This window comes from Lathamus discolor, chromosome 1 (assembly GCF_037157495.1).
Source record: "Lathamus discolor isolate bLatDis1 chromosome 1, bLatDis1.hap1, whole genome shotgun sequence".
In the NCBI taxonomy this organism is placed as follows: domain Eukaryota; kingdom Metazoa; phylum Chordata; class Aves; order Psittaciformes; family Psittacidae; genus Lathamus; species Lathamus discolor.
In genome coordinates, this window is record NC_088884.1 from 58,554,622 (window position 1) to 58,577,620 (window position 22,999).

The window sequence follows — 22,999 nt, forward strand, 5'->3', positions numbered from 1 at the left end:
GGCACTGGTTGAGTGTTTAAGTCTTGGGGGTGGTGTAGAAAAGTGCTGGAGCTAAGGGTGTCAGCTCCTCGCCACCTGCCGCTGCAGGGATGGGTTACCTCAAGCTGCTGGTGATGAAGGATTTCAAGTCCTGGCGGGGGCAGCAGGTTATCGGCCCCTTCATGAAGTTCAACTGCATTATCGGGCCAAATGGATCAGGTAGCACTGTGTGTCTCTCTGGGGGGCTGTTTCTCCATTGTAGCCGTCAGGACTGAGGTTTCAGTCTGGGGCTCTTACCAGGGCCCTTCTGTGAATACCACAGGCCTCATGGGGAGAAAACAGTAAGAGTTCATGTGCCGGCACAGGAATAGGGCCAGCATGGCTGCACTGAATGGCTGGGGGTGGTTACAGCTTGCCTGTTGAGGAATGGAGTTGCAGGGCTTGGTGGAGGAGAAGTAAAGGCTCATGGGCCTGCTTAAAATCCCTTCACATGCACCCAAGGGGGTGGCAGCCCAATCAGAATTTTGAAGGCTTTTGATTTGCCATTGCTTCTTCAACTGGAATTACAGACTTTTATTCCAGCGTGGAGGGACAGAGGTGGAGTGGTTAGAGGAATTTTGGTTACAGGAATTTTAGGTTTTAGTTGTCTTCTCTTTTCAGCCCTTGTAGACTGAGCTGTTTGCAAGCAGTGCCCCATGCCTTTGCCACTCCAAATTGTAGTTTGCCTTACTAAGGCCCCTTAAAGATGGTTTACTTAAATGCTCTAGGTTGTAAACTGTAGCAGTGGAAAGGTGCTGCTTTATTTGAGTCTGTGGTTTTTGCCATGTGAGTAAATGCCTCTGGGAAAGCGATAATAGCTTTGTAAGATGGTAGCTGCTTTGTAGTTTAACCCACAAAAGCCCTAGTTTCGGCGTGTCATTCCAGATCGTTACGGGGTTTTATATTATGCTTTCCAGAGAGCGGTACAGTAGGAGGTGAACATTTTCCTAACAGAGAGCAGAAATGGGATTAGCATTTGGTCTTACTTTCTCCAGTCTGTTAATGAAATATTATTTTATGAGTTAGCTGTCTAGATACTGTTGTTTTTTCACTTACCTAGTTGAAGTCAGACCTATAAATGTAACTGTTATTTAGAATTCATATCATATTGTTTATCATCCTATTCTCACTGTTCCATAGTGGAAAGTCTCAAAATTAGAGGTACTTTTCCAGGTACACTTCCTGGTAAATCTAAATGTTTCATAGATGAGTCTGGGTGAAAAATTGTGAATGTTGTGCTATCCCTGAATTGTGTATTTTATGTATGTATTTTTCCCTTAGTATTCTTCCTTTTATGACATTTTTGAGAATTAAGTGAAAATGTTGCCAAGTAGCAAGGCTGAAAGCAGGAAATAAGTTCTCAACAGAAATGCTCAAGACTAAAGGGGGGGAAACAAAAAGAGAATTCAGTGAAGAGAATTTTTTGCCAAGGAGTATCATCAGAGAACTTTGTTGCTGTGGTGAATTGATCTGGGAAAGTATTTGTGTTCTCTAGAACACTGGCGTTATGTTGGAAAAATTGTTGTGATAGCTTATGCAGCAAACTTCAGTGACTGCACTGCATAAAGGAAAATAGAAAATCAGGATTATGATGTTGATCACGCAGTTTAAGTAAAAACCTCTAGAGATAGATGCCTGTGTAAGAAAAGTTTGTTCAACAAGGCTGGACAAATAACAGATCAGTTTTGTGATTATTTTTATTACAGTCAGGCTTATCTGCTGCCAGTGTGTTATATCTTAGAAATGTATTTTTTATTATGTGTAATATTAACATTACATTAATTAGTAAAGACTTTTGCATTTATGTATGTGATTTTTAGTTGATTGTTAACCAGATGTCTGCTTTAATTTCTGTCATGTCAAAGCAATTTAAATTTTTATTTATTAGTTATTATTTTTTTAGGTAAATCTAACATAATGGATGCTGTTAGTTTTGTGATATGTGAAAAGATATCTAATTTGCGAGTTAAAAGTGTTCGAGAACTTATTCATGGAGCACATGTTGGAAGACCAGTTTCTTCTACTGCTAGTGTGCAGATGGTGTATTGTGAAGAAGATGGGGAAGAAAAAACATTTTCAAGAGTTATCCGTGGTAGGTAGTAGATTCTGTTGCACATATTTTCTTTTGTCTGATGTATAAGAAATGGAGACCAAGAATATTCAACTTCGAATTTCAGATGACTGATATTGTTGTGTATTTGGGTTGATGAAGCCGGTGAGTATCATGATACTTCTTATAGTCCTTCAATAGCATTTTGATAGCCAAGTGTTATAATTGAAAAAACATACTGAGGCAAGGTTAAAAAATTAAACAAATGATTAATTTTAGTTCTTTGCTCCATACTTTGATCTGTTGATATTCACTTGAAATTATGTAGATGGTATAGGCTTTAGAAAATGGGATCTGACACCTTGCTGGAGGCACGAGCACTTACTTTTGGAAGTATGCAATTAGAATTTTTTATTGACATGACTAAGAGAGTAACTGAAATCTCTTCTGTTCTTTGAGGAAATTGTACTAGTTTACTAGTTTAGTTCATTTCCTATGGATTTTATGTTGTATTCATTTTGTAGTAATTTTTTTTTTTCTTTCCACCTTTAGGTAATTGTTCTGAATTTCTTTTCAATAATAAGTCTATCAGCCGATCTGCTTACATATCTGAACTTGAAAAAATAGGCATACTTGTCAAAGCTAGGAATTGCCTGATTTTTCAGGTAAGCATTTAAGGTACTTTGTAAAGAAAAGAAAAGCTTCTGAGATTTTTTCATAGGAATACCCAGTTACCTTTTTGACAGAAAAAAAGGGCAGCCTTAGCTAATTTCAAGCCAATACAATTTTTCCTGACCTTGGCCAAGATTACAAGACTACAAAGTGGAAATAATGGGAGTTTGTGTGTACATGAGCACACTGGTAAGAAAGAAGCTAGTCTGGAAGAAATTAAGTACTTATGTTATCCAGAGTATATAAGAAAATGTGGCGCTCTATTTATAAATGTTTGGTATATTCAATTTTCAGAGTATTATAAATAGGAAAAAATAATTGTATCTTAAACCACTCCTGTTAGTTAAGATATATGAAAATTTATAGTAATTTTCGTAAGGACTGAAAATCCTGCTGGGTTAGTTCACAAGTATTTAACAATATAGGTCAGAAATGCCATATACTGTAAATGGATATATTTCACATGACTGTCTTCCTTATAGTTGCTGAGGAAAATTCCCAAGGAAGAACTGGGGTTTTTTTGCTTTTACAGAAAACCCTCTATACGGATTCCTACTGTGATAATGGTTTCTATGATGACGGCATTTGCCCACTGTACAAGTAGGATAAAAATCACAAACCCTATTTCCTGTACTTCATTGAAAATAGTGACTCCTTCAGATCAGTGAAGATTTGAGTAGCTCATGCATGGGGAAATCTGCGCTATAACTTTGACAGTTATGTAATCTTATAGTGCATTAATTTCAGCTGGCTTTTGAAATACTGGGAGGGTGTTAGTTTATTTTTCATTGAAAATGAGATTCAGTTCTTTAGAAGAGTCTAAGAAGATTTAATCTTGTCATTCTGTATATTGATATGTGCAGGTTGATTTAGTTTTAAGGTGTTTTTCATAGACCTTCTAAAGCCTCTCTTCCGCAGCCTCTTCTAAGACCTCTAGTGACATTCTAAAACAGTTTTAAACAGTGCTGCTTTTTTTTTTTTTTCAATTTGATTTTAGGGAACAGTAGAATCGATTGCGATGAAGAAGCCGAGGGAGAGAACTCAACTTTTTGAACAGATCAGTAATTCATGGGAATATGCTGAAGACTATGAACGGAAAAAGAAAAAAATGCAGCAAGCAGAAGAGGATGCACAGTTTAATTACAACAAGAAGAAAAGCGTTGCAGCAGAACGCAAGCAAGCCAAGATAGAGAAAGAGGAGGTAGCTCAAAGTTGTTCCCTTTTTGCATGTTATTGGATTTTACATCTTTTATGAATTTAAATATAGGTTTTCTTAAAACCAAAAATCCTGTGTTGTTTTTCAGCTAGTATTTGTTTCAGTATGGTATAATAGGTATGAAAGGGTAGGGTAATATAATTAATATAAAATAAAATATGAAGTAAATGAAAGTGTAGGTTTTCCAGTCTAATTAATTTAATTGTTGACTTATGTAATTTTTATGATTAGTGCACATTAGTGGAATACAGTTACTGGTACATCATCTTATATTACTTTAGACTTGAAATTAAACTGCTGATGATTAAAAATCCTATTTATAAACCACAAATAAAATTTTTATGTTGGTAGGCAGAGCATTACCAGACACTTATCAAGGAACTGGATGAAGAAAAGATAGAGTTGCAGCTTTTCCGGCTTTATCACAATGAAAAAAACATTTACTTTCTGAAAAAAAGTTTGGATGAAAAGAACATGGAGGCTAGTCTCAAAAAAGAGTCTCTTTCTACAGCAGAGGATGCATTTAGAGCCAAGAAGAAAAGGCTTGGTGTACTAAACAGAGATCAGCAGCACATGGAAAGAGAACTGAAGTAGGTTTTCTGATCAGATTCTCTGACAGTTGAGCTAAAGCATAATTTGCAGTGGGAATAGTTTGACAGGTGTGCATTTCCTGTTACAGCAGTTGGGTGATATCCCAATGTTACGGAATTCAGTTTGTAGCAGTTTACTAAAGTAATATCTAGACACTGATTTAATTTTTTTCTTCCACCACCATGCCCAGGTTGTCAGTAATTTCATCATATAAATACTTGTTTTCTATTGACTTTTTAGAAGGTTTTATTTCATTACTTAAATTTCTATTTTCAGTGGATATTGAAAAAAAAAAGTCAACTGTGGGTATGTAACTCTGCAGTGACAACTGATAATTTGTTTGTGTGGTTGGAAGGGGGTTATTCCATTTCTTTTTTTATTGTGCTTTTGTTGGTTTGGATGTGTTTTGTGGTAGTTAGTTGTTTTTTTTTTTTTTATTCTGGTTTTGTGGTTTAGTTGTTGGTTTTGTTGTTTGTTGTTTGTTTGTTGTTTATTTTTTTAGGACTCTGGAAGCATCGCTGATTCAGCAGAGACCCCTCTATATAAAAGCAAAGGAAAACACTTCCTACCAAATCAAGAAAGTAGAGATGTCAAAAAAATTGCTAAGGGACAAGGAGAAATCCTGTGATAAGGAAAAGCAGAACATAAAAGAACTAGAGACAGAATTAAATGATACTGAGAAGGCGTGGAGAGCATTTGAGAAGAAAGCTGAAGAAATATTGCAGAGAGCAGCAGATGTTGAGCTAGGAGAAAGTCAGGTGAATTGGAAGACCAAAAAGTACTGTTTACTAGTGAAGGCCAAAAATCTCTACTTAAGACAGAGAAATTGTTGTTTGACCAGTAACCTGTAATTTCTAATGATCCTTTTGTTGTTAAGCTCAAACAAAAAGCAAATGATAACTTTTATTTAGGGACTGTTTCATCAATGGAAGAGAAATGATGATGCAGCCTCTTGGGGGAGTGGGCTGTCCCCTTTTGGGAGGTGAAGTCAGATCTCACAGAAGTTCCAAATCTGGAACACTTCTGGGAAGTAAATGTAAGATGCATAGATATTTAGAAATTCACCATTGTGAGATTGCAAATGGTAAGCATCTCTCCTAGGGTGTGAAGAATGTCTGCTAAACAATGTGAGAAGATGCCATATTGGAGGAAGTAGTGAATTCTTAGTGAACAGGAAGTTGAGAAGGGTTTGAGGGAAATTTCAGGATTGTATGCGGGGACTGTCATCTGTGGATTTGGGTTGTAGCTACATGTGATTATCCGTGGTTAAGTTGTTCTGTCTGATTTGTTTTCCCCTTCTTCAGAGAAATATTTGATGCAATATTTGAGTAATGGCTTGTCAGCTGGGGTACAGAAATATATCTTCAATTAGGGAAAAAGAAGACACCGAAATTGCAAACAAGACTTTGTAATGTACATAGCATCTACTCTGAATCAGAATCGAGAAGTGAGCTGTTTTAAGTTACTTTAGAAGGAAAGGACTGCATCACTTTGCAGTGCATTCACATTTGAAAAAGCTGTTTTTGCAACCATGTGGCCAGAAACACTTTTAAAACTAAGTGCTAGCTTTTTTCCACTGCCTCTTCCTTAAGATTGTTTCTGATCAATCAAGGGAGAACCCCACAGGGTTGTCTTTGTTAATCTTCTCACTTTCAATTTTAGAGATATTTGGTTATCTAGAAATATCTTTGCAGGATTGCTTAAACTATTTATAGTTACCTTAAAAGAAAAAAAAGTAGCTAGCTAGCTAGCTAGCTAGATGTAACATGAAAATTGGTATTTATAATACCAAGCAGCAAATTTGCACTGATTTTGGGCTGTGCAGAAACTTAGTGTTAGTCTTAAGATTTACTGTGAAGTACTGTAAAATATAAACTTCCCTGAAAAATAATAGTCATTAGAAGCCTAAAACAAGACTGTAGACAAGAGCTATTAAGTGTAAGTTTTGGGTTGAATCTTTCTCTCATAAAATATAACTTTTTCTAACGCAATTAGTAGATAGAAAGTTTTTCTGAGAATTGGGTGGTTTTTGTACTCTTAATTATGATAAAGGAGGCAATTAATTGAGAGTGTAACTGAACTTGAGCCTTCCCACTTTGAGTGGAGTGAATTTGCTTATTTTGTTTGTCCAGTTGGAGCGTTACAAAGAGCTGAAGGAAATAGCAAGAAAGAAAGTAGCTACGCTAAACCAGCAGCTAGAAAAGCTTCGTTGGGAGCAGAAAGCAGATGAAGAAAGGCTGAAACTTAATTGGAGGAAGAAAAAAGAAGTTGAGGTATTTGCATGAAGCTAAAATTATGTGTTAAGGAGAAAAATGTTTCTCTACCTTTCCCTCTGGTATAAATGTCTATATAAATTCTTTGTCATGAGCACACCCTCAGTGAAGGAGTTGCATTGCAAATGTTAGTTTAGTTTCCATGGTGCAACAGGCTTAGCAAAATGGCTTCTAAATTTGTTCACAGAATGGCTGTGTGAGTCTACCCTGAGGATGTGGTTTTGAAAGCTTTGCCTCTAATCTCTTACAGTTACGCAGAATATATGCTTGACTATAATCAGTTCCTGGGTTTGTAAGTATGTTTTTTGAGATGTTCTGCCACTGTTGTACCTCTGTATGATACTCACACCGTTTAGACGCTTATTTTGGTCACAGATACCTTTTTGATGGGAATGCTTTTAAGGTCAGTTGTGCATACAAGTGTGTTGTAGTTGGAAAAACCTCCTTGGTGTCCACTCCTCTGTTGCCCTTCAGAGGCAGGGGTTTTGGTGTGAACACAGATCATTGCTGTCATTTTGTCTCTGATTTCTTTTATCATTGCAGATCCACACGTGACAATAAAATACCTACGTTTTTGACTATGACTTGGTCACCATGCCTGATGTTCTCTTAGAAAAATTATTTCCCAACTCATAGTTCAACTTTGCATGGGGCTTCTGATAGAAGTAGAAAGGACAGAAACTCAGTTGATAATCTGTCTTTTGCTGAAAACTTTGCCATATTCAGTGTTTTAGGGGCTCTTTCTTCCCCTTCTCCCTCACCTTTTTTTTTTTTTCCCCTCCAAACTGTGCTAACTTTTGCAGTTTTGTCATCTGATAAGAAGTCAGAGGAACATGTTTAATTGTAGAGTCAAGGTTTAGAGGAGACTCTTTACGTTGAGAAAATTTAAAAATCCATCAGATGAGACTTTATAATTTCTAAGAGTTTCTAACACCTCATTCTTGTAGACATAAACTTGTTTGTATGGAAAAGTTTATATTTTACTGTGTATCTATGAGGATGTAAAGTCTTTCTTGCCATGATACCTAAGTTAATGATTGTACATCCTTTTTATCTTGATGCAATTCTGCTTTTTGAAGTACTACTTAGCAGGAAAATGTAGTGAGTATGTAGAAGTGAAATAAACTCTATTGCTTGTGTTTCTAAAACTTGGCAAATCCCTGTTCAGAAGGAAACAAGGAATAATTGAGAGTTCATAAAATGCATGCCCGACCATTCAGAGTTGACATTAGTTATCTGTAGTACTGGCACTTGGTGATCACTCCTCACAATGCAGCATGTGTGACCGCATCTAACATGGTCTGTCCAGCTGTGGGCTCTGCAGTACAGGACTGATAATGATGTTCTGGATTGAGTCTGTCAGAGAGCCACCAGGATGGCTGGGGCTGGAGCACCTGGTTTATGATAGAATAGAGGCTGAGAGAACTGGGTCTGTTCAGCCTGCAGAAGAAGAGGTGCAAGGGAGACCTTATTACTGTCTGCAGCTACTTAATGGGAGGGTATGAATAAGAGTGTCACGCTCTTACTAGGGTGGCACCTATAGTGATAAGATGGGGGACAACAGGCACAGCTTAGAATTCTGAATAGCTATAAGGTAAACTATTTTATATTGAGGGCAGTCAAACATTGAAGTGGGTGCACAAAGAGGTTATGGACTCTCCATTCCTGGAGCTATTAAAAATGTCACAAGGATTTCAGCATTAAGGCTTATTAAAATGTGTAGGTAACTGTTTTTTTCTTTGACATGCTTTAGTTAATGTATTTTTATTCAATGTGAGTAACTGAGAATACTTGTTTCACTGTTAGTTTTTTAGTACAGTGCTGTTGTATCAAGTTGGAACCTCTATGTCAAATTTTTAGTGTGTCCTTAGGAAGAAGCTTCTGTTAATCTTGGGCCAAGAAAAGCACCTTTCTTCTTTTAACACCTGTAATTTACTAACAGTATGTTTAAAATTGTTTTATTTGATTTTGTCATGATTCTTTGTGCTGAAGAGACTTTCTCTGAACTGTAGCCAAACATGAAAAATCCAGCAATGACCTTGAGAAAATAATTATTCATGGTGCAATTTGGCATATACTGTTGAAAAGAGGTGTTATTGCTTCAGCATGAAATATGAACAAGTGAGAAAAAACCTGTCTCAGTATGTGTTCTAACAGTTTTGTACCTTGCTATAAAACTGTCATTTTCCTCTGGTTTGTTTTTAACACATTCTGTTTGTGATTGCATAGGAAAACATAAAACAGACTGTGGAACAGGTAGAAGAGCATAAAAAACGGATAGAGAAGTTGGAAGAATATGCCAAGATATGCACGTATGTTTAAAAAATTAAAAGCTATTTGAAATTCTGGCATATTACATATTCTCAGATTAACATAAAAGGTTTCTTATTATTCTTTTGTGTGCTTTAAAATTTTAATCCAAATGAGAATTCATCATAGTTCCAATTAACATTTCAGTTACTTTGCCTGTTAAAGTAGGAGGTCGGATGCCTTATCCATATTTTGTTTGAAACCAGTTTTATAATTGCTTCAAATTTCCTGTAGGTGTGTGAATTTTATCACTGTGGGGCTATTGGTGTACAAATTCTGAGTAAGAGGGCAGGGAAAACTGTAGTGGTGCTGCTCTGGAAAGCATTAGTATTTATGTTGCATATTAGCAGCTCAGGTCTCACTTCCTGGGTCTTGCTTTCGACTTGATTTTTACCATCTGAGCAACCTGGTGAATTTTGATGGTAGCCTGTGTTTTGTGCAGGAGGTCAAAGTAGGTGATCTGCAGAGATTTCCGCCCCCCCCCCCCAGCCAGTCTTTTTTTGTGCATCTGTAATGTGTGCTTTGGCTTAATGCTGTCTTTGTAGTGAATGAAGTTCTGTGATGGACTCAAAGCAGCAGACCCATTGTGATTGGTGTGATGTAAAACTATTTTAATTAAGTACTTGTAGTAGGGTGCAGTAGAGCCTTAGTCGTTTTGGCAAGTGTGTAAGGTGAGTAATAATTTTGCATGAGAATTCTCAATCCTTCTGATTTTTCCAATACCAGACCTTTTATTGGTGGAGGGTAAAACAATGTGGTTGCCTATTACACAGGCAAAAACTCTCACTTGAACTTAATTTTGAAACCTTGAAAGTAGCTTATACTTCAGAACGCAACTTGTATAAGTAACTTCGTACAGATACTTCAGGTCTTTAATGATTTTTGTAGTTTGTGACCATAGAATGCCTTTACTTCCATACCCTAAAAGCTTGTATAAATGAAATAGTAAATTGTTTTCCTTTTTTTTGCTTCCTTTCGAAGCGAATCATTAGCAGAAAAAAAGCAGCAAGAGGAAGTACTAACTAAGGAAATTGAAAATGCAACAATACGAATGGCTGAAGTGAATGAAGAATTGAACAAAATAGTTGGTGAACTGCAGAATGCCAGAATGGATTACCATGAAGGAAGACGGCAGCAAATGAGAGCAGAGATCCTGGAAAGTCTCAAGAGACTATATCCAGATTCTGTGGTAATTGAATGGCCTCATTTAAAGCCTTATTTTAGAAGCAATATTTGAGAGTTCTGCCTTAGACTGAATAAGCAGCTAGAGTAAATGGGACTGTCTTGAATATTCTTTTAAACTTCATGCTTGTGTGAGTGTGCTTGGTGAAATAGTGTTGCTGAAAGAATAGCAGCATAAACTGTCAGTATTTTTCACAATTACCAGAATGTACTACTGATTTCATCAAAGAATAATTTTGAACTCTTGTGTGATTTTTGTGCCATTTGTTTCCTTTTTCTTTCTGGTTTTATATTCTTCTGTCTTCAAACATATTTTTGACTGACTTATTTTGAACAAATGAATGGGAGGCCATTTACTCCAGAAAGAATGCTTCTTCCAAAGGACAGTGTTGCTTAGGTGCATGGAATTGTTATTTTACCAAATGGTCTGTCTTTGCTTATCAGTTACCATATTTTACTTAAATTAGCGCTTAGTAATGCCATCAAGTGTTCTGTGTATTGATTTTTTGAATCACGAACAGACACTGATTGTGAGGCATATTTACACCTTTTTGTTGACACTTAAAAGTATTTCCTCCAACATTGGAAGCGATCCTAAATAAGAATTTTTTAATTAATCAGTTGAATAGTTAGTCTCTGAGTATGTCAGTATAATCAATCCTTTTTGATATATATAGTTGAGCTGTACAAGCTGGGAAGATCCCCCCTCTTCCCATTTTAAAGGTGACATATCTGCTTCCTAGTGCTGCCATAAGAACATAAATGAAAATGAAGGAGAATATTCTGAACACCAGCTCTCGTTTAAAGTCAGCAAGGTGTCAGCAGTCTGATCCAGTTCTTTTCAGAGCTGAAAAGCAAATCCTTAACCTCTTGAAAAAACAACAGGATCAGACACTTGACAGATTCTAAGGTTTTACAAAAGACCAAGGAGCAAAGAACAACAAAACTTTTCAGCTGTTCTTCAGAATCTTTTAATCCATGCTAATAAGATGTTAAAATAATATGATTTTGATAAGTGTCTTTTTGCTCTCTTTTGCATTGTACCTTATTTGAAAAGAACTGGATCAGACTGGTGATACCTTGCTGGTTTAAAGGACCGCTGGTATTTAGGATGTTCTCTTATTTTTCCTTCAAGAGCTGCAAATTTAAAAGTACTTGCAGATATGATGGCTTCTAATATGTAAAAAATAGATGAGTAAAATTGGTTACATAAACTATCCCATTACAGAAAGTCTTAACAATACGTGCTCCAGTTACCCTTGTTCCTGCAATAGTTTTCCCAACACCAGCATATAAGGTGACGGTTTCTTCTGAGCTGCTCCTTAGGCTCAGGTGTACAGAACTAAATACTCAGGCAGAAATGGAGGGAATCTTGGTGTCTGTCTTCTGGATTTCATTGGTGAAAAATGGCATACTGCTTTTAAATATTTAGATCTTATGTCCATTTTAAAGCTTCTGTTTTGATAAAGCAATCTTGTAATGGCTGGTGAACATTCCAGGTACTGAAACAGCCATGCAGTTCTGTGATTCCACATGTATAAGTGACATGCATTTTCATGGATTTTTCTGATGAACAAAGTGACTTTTGTAGCTGATTACAGTTTTTTACAATTTAATTTTCAGAATGGCATTTCTACATTGGTAGTTTTAATTGTAAGACTGTGATTGTTACAGATTCAGTTGGGCTGTCAGCCCATCTACTTGGATGTTTCTATCTGCAGCTCAGGCAGATGTTTTCATGTAAATACGGCATTCCAGCTGGACATAAATGCCTGTGTCTGAAAGTATATATATCCTCTGTATAGTTTTGATTGTCTGAAAAATCAAATGTTACTGTGTGAATTTATATGTTAAAATGTTCAGAATGTGGATTAGTACCTTTAATTATTCAGGGAAAGTTCAACTATACCTATAATTACAGAAATGGAACAAGAGACCTTTAGTGAGAGCATGTACAGCAAAAAAACTAAGTCGTTCTATCTGTGGCGGTGGTATATCAATATATGGCAAAACAGGTTTGATTCTTTGGACTATGCAGTAAAAGAAAAGCAGTTCTTACTCTTTTTGTGCTACTAAAGAAAGAAGATGCTTCTTTTTTGGGTTGAAACTGGAACAGTGTCTCTGTTGCTACCATTTTCTAGCTAATAGTTCTATTTATTTAAGACCTTATTGTCATTCAGAGATCTTGGTGTGTGTTAGATACTTCTCTTCCTTTTCAAAAAAGAAACTTGGCTGACTTTGCTGTTGTCACTCTGTCATGCTTATGTATGCTTAGTTGAGTAAAACATTGAGATGTGTAACGTTAATCTTGGGGAAAAAAGTTAAAACCCTCCCTTCAGATTTGAAGGTCATCCATTTGGATTGATGACTACTACAATTTCTGTTTTTTCTGATGTACAGCTACTGTAAGAGAGTGCAGCTCGTAGATATATAACATGCTTTCCTCTTACTACTTCAGCATCTTGCATGCAGAAATATTATTTGATATCTAAAGTAACATACTAATATTTCTCTGTATTTTTATCTTCAGTTTGGAAGACTGCTCGACCTGTGTCATCCTATTCATAAAAAGTACCAGCTTGCTGTTACCAAGGTATTCAGCAAATATATGACTGCTATTGTTGTTGCCACTGAAAAAACAGCAAAAGATTGCATTCGCTTCCTAAAACAAGAACGAGCTGAACCTGAAACTTTTCTTGCTCTGGATTACCTTGATGTAAGTACATTTTTATTTTTTTTTCCCTCCTGTCATCAGCAAGTTAATACACTTGTAAATCTTGATCTTGGCTCATTTAAGCATAACTACAATAGGCTTACGTGTTAGGGGAAAGCACTTACGAGGTGAACTTCATGAGATTCCTGTTGGCCCATTTTTCCAGCCTACTCAGGTCCCTCTGGGTGGCTGCATGAGCCCTTAGTGTATCAGCTATTCCCTCTAGTTTTGTGCCATCAGCAAACTTGCCCAGATGTGGTTCTCTGTCATCATTCAAATAGTGAAGATGTTAAACAGGATTGGTCCCACTTCTGATGTGGCAAGTTACTGGCCTCCAAGTGGACTTTGTGCCACCAATTACCACCCTGTGGATCTGTCTGTCCAAGCCAGTTTTCAGTTCACCTCACTGTTTGTCAGCCAGTGCATATTCCGTCAGCTTCTCTATGATGGTCTTTCAGGAGACGGTGATGAAAGACTTCCTGAAGTTTAGGAAGACAATATCTGCTGCTCTCCCCTCATCTACCAGGCTAGTCATTTCATAGAAGGCCATCAGGTTGGTCACACATAACCAGCTTGGTGAATCCATGCTGAATAGTCCTCCAAGACTTTTGTTATGTTCCTGGAAATGGTTTCTAGGGTTAAATGCTCTATCATCTTCCCAGGGATCAAGGTAAGGCTGGCTGTCCTGTAGTTCCTTGGGTCCTCTTTCTTGACCATTTTTGAACACAGAAGTGACACTTGTTTTTTTCCAGTCCTTAGGAACCTCTTTCACTTGCTATCATCATTCAAAGACTATTGAGTAGCCATGCAACTGAGAAATATTGTTTCTTTAGATACCAGATATGACACTGCTTCTAACTGCCTGTAGGCCTCATCCACTCTACTCATTCCAAGCACAAATAACAGGCTGGGCAGGGGCTGGATTGAGAAGAAGGACTTGGGGGTGTTGGCCAACAAAAAACTCAACATGAGCCTCCAGTGTGTGTTTGCAGCCCAGAAACCAACTTTATGCTGGGCTGCAGGAAGAGGAGCATGGCCAACAGATTGAGGGAGGTGATTCTACACCTCTCTTCTGAGACCCCACCTGCAGTCCTGTGTCCAGCTATGGGTACCTCAACATAAGAAGGATGTGGAGCTGTTGGAGAGAGTCCAGAGGAGGGCCACAAAGATGACCTGAAGGCTTTAGCACCTCTCCTGTGAAGACAGGCTGAAAGAGTTGGGCTTACTCAGCCTGGAGAAGAGAAGGCTCTGGGGAGACCTTTGAACAGCATTCTCCTTCCTAAAAGAAGCCTAGAAGAAATCTGGAGAGGGACTTTTTGCAAAGGCATGTAGTGACAGGGCAAAGGGGAATGGCTTTAAACTGACAGAGCAGAGATTTATATTAGCTATTAAGAAAAAAATTCTTTGCTATGAGGGTGGTGAGACACTGGCACAGGTTGCCCCATTGCTGGCAGTGTTCAAGGCCAGGCTGAATGGGGCATTGAGCAGCCTGGTCAAATGGAAGGTGTCCCTGCCTGTGGCAGGGGAGTTGGAACTAGATGATCTTGAAGGTCCTTTCTAGCCCAAACCAGCCTGATTCTATGATCCTGATAGGCAGACTGTAGCAGACACCCACTACAATTTTTACCAGATGTTTCTTCAGTCATTACCTATGAGCTCTCAGTTAATCATCCTTCCCCAGACAGAGCTCTGTGCATTCCAGCTGTTCTTCCACAAATGTTTTAACTCATATTATTTTTTCTCCATTTTACATGTACTTGCATTTCATGCACAGCAAAATAAAGTTATACAGATTTGAGGACTACAGTATACATAGAATATGAAAACAAGATCTGTATCTGGTTTTACAGAATCACATTCTGTTGATCTGTACATCCTGTCCTCAGACGACTCCGATTTGGACATGCTTTGCTATAACAACATGGATTCTAAACGTTGCTTACTTGCTTTACAGGTTAAACCAATCAACGAAAAGTTAAGAGAGATAAAAGGAGCTAAAATGATGGTGGATGTTGTACAAACTCCATTTGCTCCACTGAAAAAAGTGATTCAGTTCGTGAGTGGGAATGGATTGGTCTGTGAAACAGTTAAAGAAGCAAAACAAATAGCATTTGATGGACCAGTGAGGTTGAAAGTAAGAAGCTGAATTTTGTTGCATATGTTTTTCACTGCAGTTATGTATTTGATGCCATTTAAATAATTCTTTAATAAACATCCCACAAAGTATTGCAGAATTATACTATGCTGTCTAGTCTATTCCCACATAAATAAGCCCCCCCAGATATTTCACATGGTTATGTTTTGCTCTGTATGATAGTAGGTTTTGGTGATTTCCTGGGAAAAGGAGGCAAATTAGGTAGTTTCCAAGTACGTTTCTTGGTATGGTCCTTGGGATGAAAAGGAGGAGAAAGAGGGAGGAGTAATTCTGTTCTTTAAACTGCCTGATTTAACAATGCAAACTTAATCTTGCTAGCTTTTTTATGAAGAAATCCCTTCAAAAATTATTTAAAATCTGTGACAGAATGTATTAGTTGTAGATGCTGACTGTGTTATGTGGGCTGAAGCTTCTCTGATTTTTCCTGCACTTGTTTCTTCTTATGCTTATCTCTGTTGCTGTAGATAGTCTGTAGAAACCTTTTATGCACTTGGTAAACCTTTTAAAATCTTCATTACAACAGCCTTAAGTCAAAGGTGAGTGTGAAATCATTTTTACTTGGAAGCAAATCACAAAACCACCTATGTTCTTTACTAAAATTTCTCCTTTCTGTTTACAGATGAGCTGTTTTCCTTTACTCCATTATCACATTGCTTGGTTTGCTCTACTAAGCCAGACTTAGCCTTCTAAGTTGTCAGTGTGTACACAAATGTCTCGTATTAATTTCCTAAATAAAAGGAAATTATACTGTTTCATTTCCTTTTCTGATCAGTAGTAGTAACACCAAAATGTGACTAGTGCCAAGAAACAACAGACTTTTTTTGTAGCTTCATGTATCTCATGTTAGCAGGTTTGGAACAGGAAAGAATGTTGGAATCCCACCAAAATGTGGTTGATGCTTGCTCTAACCACCATATCTGGGGCACTAGTTCATGGCATGTTTTGGCTGCTTTGTATTCAGATGTATTTGATTTTAATTTTATTTTTATTTTGTCTTCCAGACAGTAGCTCTTGACGGAACTTTATTTTTGAAGTCTGGAGTGATTTCTGGAGGAACAAGTGATTTAAGATTTAAAGCTAGATGTTGGGATGATAAAGAAATGAATACAATGAAAGAAAGAAGAGATAGCTTGATTAATGAGCTAAAGGTAGGTCTCTTAAAAAGCACTTAACTGCAAAAAGCCTAAAGGATTTAAATCATTTAATTCAGCTATGGGAAGATGATTTTCTAAAAGGTAATTTTCAAAACTTCTAGAAGATGGAAACAGGACGTAGTAGTTGTTTATCCTCTTCTAGTTAATAATAATCACTGTGGGTCTGTGTTCTTTCCTAGTGGGTTGGTTCACATATGACAGAGGTGGAGAGCCAGGACAACACTGAGAAGAGTTTCTTCAAGAAGAAAAAGCTGTTGTTCAGAGTACCTGAAAACTTTTAGTGAAGAAGATGCTAGATGCTGTCAATGTAAAAATATTTGCACAAACCAGAACCTGTCAGTGTGACATGATTTGTCATACTTGAGTTATTTTGGAAGAGGGATAGAGCAGGAATTTAGGAATTTACTTCTTTTGAGAAATAAATATGTTACAGAATTGGTATTGAATATGATCAATGCTCTCAGCATTTGCTTTGAATGGGGCCTATGTCAGTGAGGCTAGCTTTATGTAGTGCATAAATCTTGAGTGATTTCCAAATAAGTCATGGTTTGTTTCAAATGCTTTTTCTCATATTGTAATATTTTTCTAGGACTTAATGAAGATCAAACGTAAGGAGGCTGACTTGAAGCAGTTGTATGCTCAGTGGCATGGAACACAGACACGACTTAAATACTCACAGAGTGAATTAGAGCTTATTAAAAAGAAACATCTTGCTAATCTCTACATGGTATAGTACTAAGCCTTTATAATTTTTGTGTTTAATAATTGCATTTTTTTGCCTAAGCTGTAATTACTAGTGAAATAAAAGGAATTAGAAGAAGCTTCTTAAGGAAGTAGTATTCAAGTTTTACATACAGCAGTTATGACTGAGGAATTAATAAAATACAAGTCCTCCACCAAGATTACAAAGTAACTTACGTGAGGCTTGTTCTCTTTTAGGTTTTAAATTTGAATTTCTGGTAAGATTGGTTTATCATTTAGTCTGTAAGTCAAAATGCACTTTAAATGATACTTGGGTAACTTGTTTTTCTGCTCTTGAAAACTGTAATGGTTGCATGCAGATTGGCAATAATAGTGGGTAAGTGGCATTGTAGAAGAAAATGTTCAATGTTTTTAATAAGAAAAATACAGTTATTCTGGAACAGAACCTTCTCTTGTTTTCCAGGAAGTTGACCATCCTATTAAGAAAAATTACCATCTTTTTCCATTCTTTTTATCTAGGAGAAATCAAAACTGGAAAGTGAACTAGTAAATATTGAGTCTCAGCATGATATGCTGAAGGAAGGAGTAGCACAAAGAAGAGAAAAAATTGAAGAATTTCAGAAAAAAATTAATGAGGTAATGCTTCCTGTCCTAGTCATGACAGCTTATGCTGTTGTACTGCAGAAGCTTCTTTCTGTTACTGCTGACTTTTAGAAAGTGAGCAACTTCTAACTTTGTAAACAACTTTGTTGACAAGGGTTATAAGTCACTCTAACAATCTTCTTACATTCTTTGCCTTTTTTACCAAAGTAACTGTGAACAGAGGTGCAGTTGGATCTTAGTATATATGTATCATAGCTTTGCAGATCAGTTTCCTTAAAATTCTGTGACTGTTATGTGCCAAACACAAACCAACTAAATCATGTATTTCTTGAATATTAGATTATTAAATGAAGCTTAATATATATGCTTAATGTATAAACTATAATTTCATTTCATTTGACATAGGAGGAAATTTTTGAGTTTGAAGAAGATTGGTTTTCCTCCACCTTCTCCTGGTCTGCTAATAAATATGATTTACACTTCATAGTATTGAGCAGGCACAGTCCATTGTAGTTCACAGCTTTAGAGCTCTCAGTGCAAGCTTCAACTGTAGATTAAATCCCAGCAAATTACTCTCTAGGTTTTGGGGTAAATTTTGGTATCATCTTATTCTTTCTCAGACTCTTAACAACCAAATTCTTTGTAAGAAACTGTAGTCACAGGACCTCTCCTTTTTGTGGAGAGATATTTACGCAGCATGATTGCATGACTAAACTGTAACTTTCCTTTGGCGTGAAGTCTTCCTGGCTGATGTGGATCTGTGACAGCACATACGTACACTAAACTCAGTAAGCACCCAGAAGATTTGAAGATCTTTCAGTAATCAGTACATCCACTAGTTAAACAGTCCTTGCATATGTGACTGTCCTCCTGAAAAGCATTCTCACTGTAGTCATAGCAGGTCCCATTCAGTGTCTTAATGGAAATCCTCTATCGATATCTTTTAGTTAGAAGATCCATCAGGTCTGCAACCCACATGCAGAATAAATCGGGCATGCTCATGCCATTAGTAAGAGAGCTCTGTGTCAGCTTTCTAGAGCTGAGAGCAGTTCTCAGCACTGCTAGAGTGGATTGTTCTGAATTCCGTGGATGTCATGTCTAGGTGATGACCTGTTATGCCAGTGTATACTAGAAAAGTAGATAAAGAGCAGCACAGAGTGAGGATTCCTTTCTTGGGAAGTAGCCAATATCTGTGCTTTATTTTCTGTGCACTCTTACTATTCTGGGAGAGTGGTTGAGGTATGCATGATGATTGTCAAGAAATTCCTTATTTGACTGTTTTTTGGGTTTTTGTTTGGGGAGGAAGGAGCTTTGGGGAAGGAGGGGTGTTTTGGGTGTTTTGGGGCTTTTTTGGATGTTGTGGGTTTGGGGTTTGGGTTTTTTTGGCTTTTTGGGGTTGGTGGGGTTTTTTTGTTTGAGTTTTGTTTTTAAGATTGTTGTATGCTTGTTTGATACCTGGTTAAACAAGCCTGCATATCAAAACAATATAAACAGTACTTGGGGTTTGACCTATGAAGTTAACTTAAAATTTTGTTCAGTCCATTGGGTTATCTTTCAAATGCTGTAGGCTGTTGCTGTTTCTTCGTTCAGTCTTGCCATATACACTAGACCTACTCTTTACCTGCTGAAGTCTTTCATTAAAATTTTAAGATTGGTTTTGGCTGAAGCTTTTGTTAGTATTTGCTGTATACTTAAGAGATTCTGTAGCAGGTCTTTTGCTGTGGCTTTGCTATAAATGGAACATAGTAATTAACGTTTATGAATCACTTGAAAGGAGTGGAACAAAGAACTGAGCTACGCTGAGAAACCTGATGTATGTGATTAGTGTCCTGTATACCATTCAGCTTTCTCTTCTTCATTTGATGGGGAACAACAGACAGAAACAGTAAACTGAAGTGATTGTCTAGATGTTTGAATGGTTGCAAGATAGCATGAAAAAGTTTTGCTCCGTTTCTTTTTGTTTGAAGGTTGAAGATTCTGTTTTCCGGGAATTCTGTGAAGAAATTGGTATAGAAAATATTCGTGTGTATGAACAAGAACATGTGAGACAGCAAGAGGAGATTGATAAGAAAAGGTGGTATCTGTAATTGAAATGTTAAAAAATAATTTGTATTAGATTTGGCACACTGTAAATTCCCTTCATCACAGGAAATACCACAAAAACCTAAAAGACTGTAAAAGGTTATTTTAGTACTGCAAAGATTTGTGAGCAGTTGCACTACAATGGTTTGGATTATCTGACAGTTAAAGTCAGTGACAGTTTGCAACAACCTGGAAAGGTAACATTTACTATTTTGGTAGCACTGTTGTAGGAAAATAAAGCAAAAAGTATTTTAATAAAATCCACATAGAAAAATGGCTCTGTCACAAACTGAGGATGGTGTTGAGGTTCACTCATGTATCAAAAAGCTTAAAGGAGAACTGGGTGTGAGATGAAGTGATTTGGTAGAAAAACATACTATTAAGGAAAGCAGGATATTTTCTCACAGGCAACTTGAACTGGTATTCCCCTCTGACAGGCATATGTCACAGGACAACAAATTTATATTTTAAAGAATGAGAATGTTAAAATGAACTATTTCCTTGTACTACAGGTGTTTGCAGGAAGATGATAGTTTGTGCATTCATTTATAGGAAATATGATTTTTCTTCATGACTAGTATAATGACTAATACTGAACTCCATTTTCTTTTCAGCTATCTCTTCAGCTGGTAAGAGATTCACTGACTGGTTTTCAGAAAGTAGTCCAAGCATGTGTGTTTGGTTAGGGCTGCAGTGAGGTAGTAATACAGTACGTTTAGTTCCAGTTAAAGCACCTGCTGGCTGAAGTGATTTGATCATTTACTTGTGTTTGCAAGAACTAGTCTGGTGAAGTGTATGAGGTTAGTAATAGAACAGTGAAAAGAAGAAATTTTTGCATGGCCTTATCTTAGAATCACAGAATAATTTGGGTTGGAAGGGACCTTCAAGTTCATCTAGTTTCAACCTGCCTGCCATGGGCAGGGACAACTTCCTTTAGAGCAGGTTGCTCAAAGCCCTGTCCAACTTGGCCTTGAACACTGCCAGGGATAGGGCAGCCACAGCTTTTCTGGACAACCTGTGTCCGTGCCTCACCAGCCTCACAGTGAAGAATTTCTTCCTAATGTCTAGTCTAAGTCTACCCTCTTTCAGTTTAAAACCATTCTCCTTGTTCTGTCACTACATGCCCTTATGCTACACTTCATTGGCCTTGCTGCTGCCCTACCTTGCCAACATTAGACCTGTAAGCCTCTGCTATGGTACTGCCTTCTTGCCCAGGTTTAAAGAGCCTGGAGCTGGTGTTGGGCCAACCCTTTTGCTTGAACAACAGATGTAGCACCAGTAGTAAATCATTTGGTAAGCTCAGAGGCAGACAGTGACAGCTGAGATGAGACCTTTCTGTAAACAGCTGCTTCCTTCAGTCCTTTCTCACAGAAAGACATGAAGAAGTTTCTGCCGTTGTACCCCATAAGCAAATACAGACCTCCATTGAGAGATAACAAGCAAGGCTCAACATGGCTTGAAAAACTCTGATCTCATGCTTCTTAATTGCCATCTATTAACTGAGATAGGTTTTTTGCAATACTCAGGTAAACACACATGCCAGCTGACCAGGAAGCTTGCAGTGGCTGAGCAGGGAGCACAGGCATTGGGTAAATACACAGCATCAGTGTAGCTTTTGCCTGGTTCATATCTACATTATTTACAGGTATATCATTCATACTGACATACTTGAACTTTTAGTGTCACTTTCCATATTAAACATGGCCATACTGTATATTGTATTTTTTTTAACTGTTAACACTATTTTTGTACCTTCCAGTATATCCACAGGATGTGGTGTAGTGGAATCAATGACCCAGATGCATGCAAATTTTTGTGTTCACATAGAAGCTACAAAAATGCTATCTAAATAGTCAAAATGAAAATCTGTCTTATAATAACTTTAAATAGACTTAGTTGTCAGCCTGTTTTGAAAGCATTGTTTTGAAATACTGTACTTTGACTAGACTGGAATTTGAAAATCAGAAGACACGACTAAATATTCAGCTGGAATATAATCGTGATCATCTACAAAAGTTAACAAACACTGTCAGCAAGTTGAGGGAGACTGTTCTTAAAGATGAAGCTGAGATTACCGGGCTACAGAAGGTAAATGTAACGTACATCTCTCTACCTGGGACTGAGGAAAGAGTGCATTGAATTAATAATCTTGAATAAACATAGTTAATGCTATTGAGTAATCTTTCTAGGGTTTAATTTAGGGCTGACTTTGTAAATTTAATAAAAATGCAGTTCCCTATTGTCATTTTAACCTTGGATTAGCTGTCATATTAGGGTACTTGCAAATTACTAGTATGCAGTGTTATACTGTGCTTAGTTTATATGAAAACACAACATATGACTAGAGATCAAACTAGCAGCAGTGGCTGAGATTCTTTAGAAGATCCTAGGAGTAATAGTAAACAAGTCCAGTGCTGTGCATCTTTTAAGGTGGTTCACAGCCTTAAATAGACTTAAACTAAATCTGTGAAAACTAATTTAGATTTTTAGTTAATTTGTATGGATTCCTCCTTCATAGCGTTCTTTACTTGTAATTTTTTGTTATGTTGATGTTGCTTGTGGTGCACTGGAAAGTGAAGGAGAAAAGATGCGTAATAGTGCTTTGAATAAAAAACAAAAGTGAAATGTAAAACTATCCCAAAGTGGGCAAAAATGCCCACATGCATCATTTGAACTCTATATATTTTAACATTAGAAGATGCGTATTTCTGATACTGAGGAAATACAATAGACCTTTAGTCATGCACAAAAACATGTCTGACTTCATGCCTGTGTGCATAATTCTTCTGAAATACAACTTTGAACAAATTCAGATGGTTTTGTCCTGGAGAAGGATTATTGGTATTAAATTCTGAAGTTACTTTGGATACTGCAACAGCAGTTAAGTCTTGTTTAGATTGCCATAATACTAGTCTCTTAGCTAGTCCCATAGTCTCTAGGACCATGTCTTCATGCATGTGGCATTAGATTTACCATATTCTAGTACTTAATTCTAGCAATTTAGCAATTTGGGTTATATAGTGGAAGACCCTTCTAGAGTACCTCCACAGATTCTTTGTTCTCTTCAGGTTAACTCAGGATTTCTCATTAATGAACAATACTTTTTAAAGGATTTCAGATTTCAGGTTACCTTAGGTGTTGCTGAATACGTTGTAGATGTACAGCGGGTGGGATCCTTCTTGCAGGGACAAGGGACTAAGGAAAAAGGAGTAGCCTACAGATTTCAGGCATCCTAGGATCCCTGCTTGTTTGACTGCATAGTTTACTCTAGTACAGTC

At 37.1% G+C, this 22,999-nt stretch overlaps 1 protein-coding gene across 5 annotated transcripts in view; it reads left to right on the plus strand.

Annotated features, from left to right (window-relative positions):
- The first annotated feature begins 19 nt into the window (after window positions 1-19).
- SMC1B (structural maintenance of chromosomes 1B) overlaps window positions 20-22,999 on the plus strand; it is a 34,304-nt gene continuing 11,324 nt past the window's right edge. For 3 of the 5 annotated variants that reach the window (XM_065672826.1, XM_065672836.1, XM_065672828.1), the window contains exons 1-17: window positions 20-198; window positions 1,922-2,110; window positions 2,621-2,733; window positions 3,738-3,941; window positions 4,308-4,546; window positions 5,050-5,305; window positions 6,680-6,820; window positions 9,050-9,132; window positions 10,112-10,319; window positions 12,843-13,028; window positions 14,980-15,159; window positions 16,182-16,328; window positions 16,514-16,597; window positions 16,924-17,061; window positions 17,556-17,672; window positions 19,607-19,713; window positions 21,668-21,809. In XM_065672826.1, coding sequence (XP_065528898.1) covers window positions 90-198; window positions 1,922-2,110; window positions 2,621-2,733; window positions 3,738-3,941; window positions 4,308-4,546; window positions 5,050-5,305; window positions 6,680-6,820; window positions 9,050-9,132; window positions 10,112-10,319; window positions 12,843-13,028; window positions 14,980-15,159; window positions 16,182-16,328; window positions 16,514-16,597; window positions 16,924-17,061; window positions 17,556-17,672; window positions 19,607-19,713; window positions 21,668-21,809 — 2,643 coding nt within the window. In that variant the 5' untranslated portion in view covers window positions 20-89. The remainder of the gene's footprint in view (window positions 199-1,921; window positions 2,111-2,620; window positions 2,734-3,737; window positions 3,942-4,307; window positions 4,547-5,049; window positions 5,306-6,679; window positions 6,821-9,049; window positions 9,133-10,111; window positions 10,320-12,842; window positions 13,029-14,979; window positions 15,160-16,181; window positions 16,329-16,513; window positions 16,598-16,923; window positions 17,062-17,555; window positions 17,673-19,606; window positions 19,714-21,667; window positions 21,810-22,999) is intronic. The other 2 variants (XM_065672842.1, XM_065672832.1) reach the window with 2 other exon arrangements.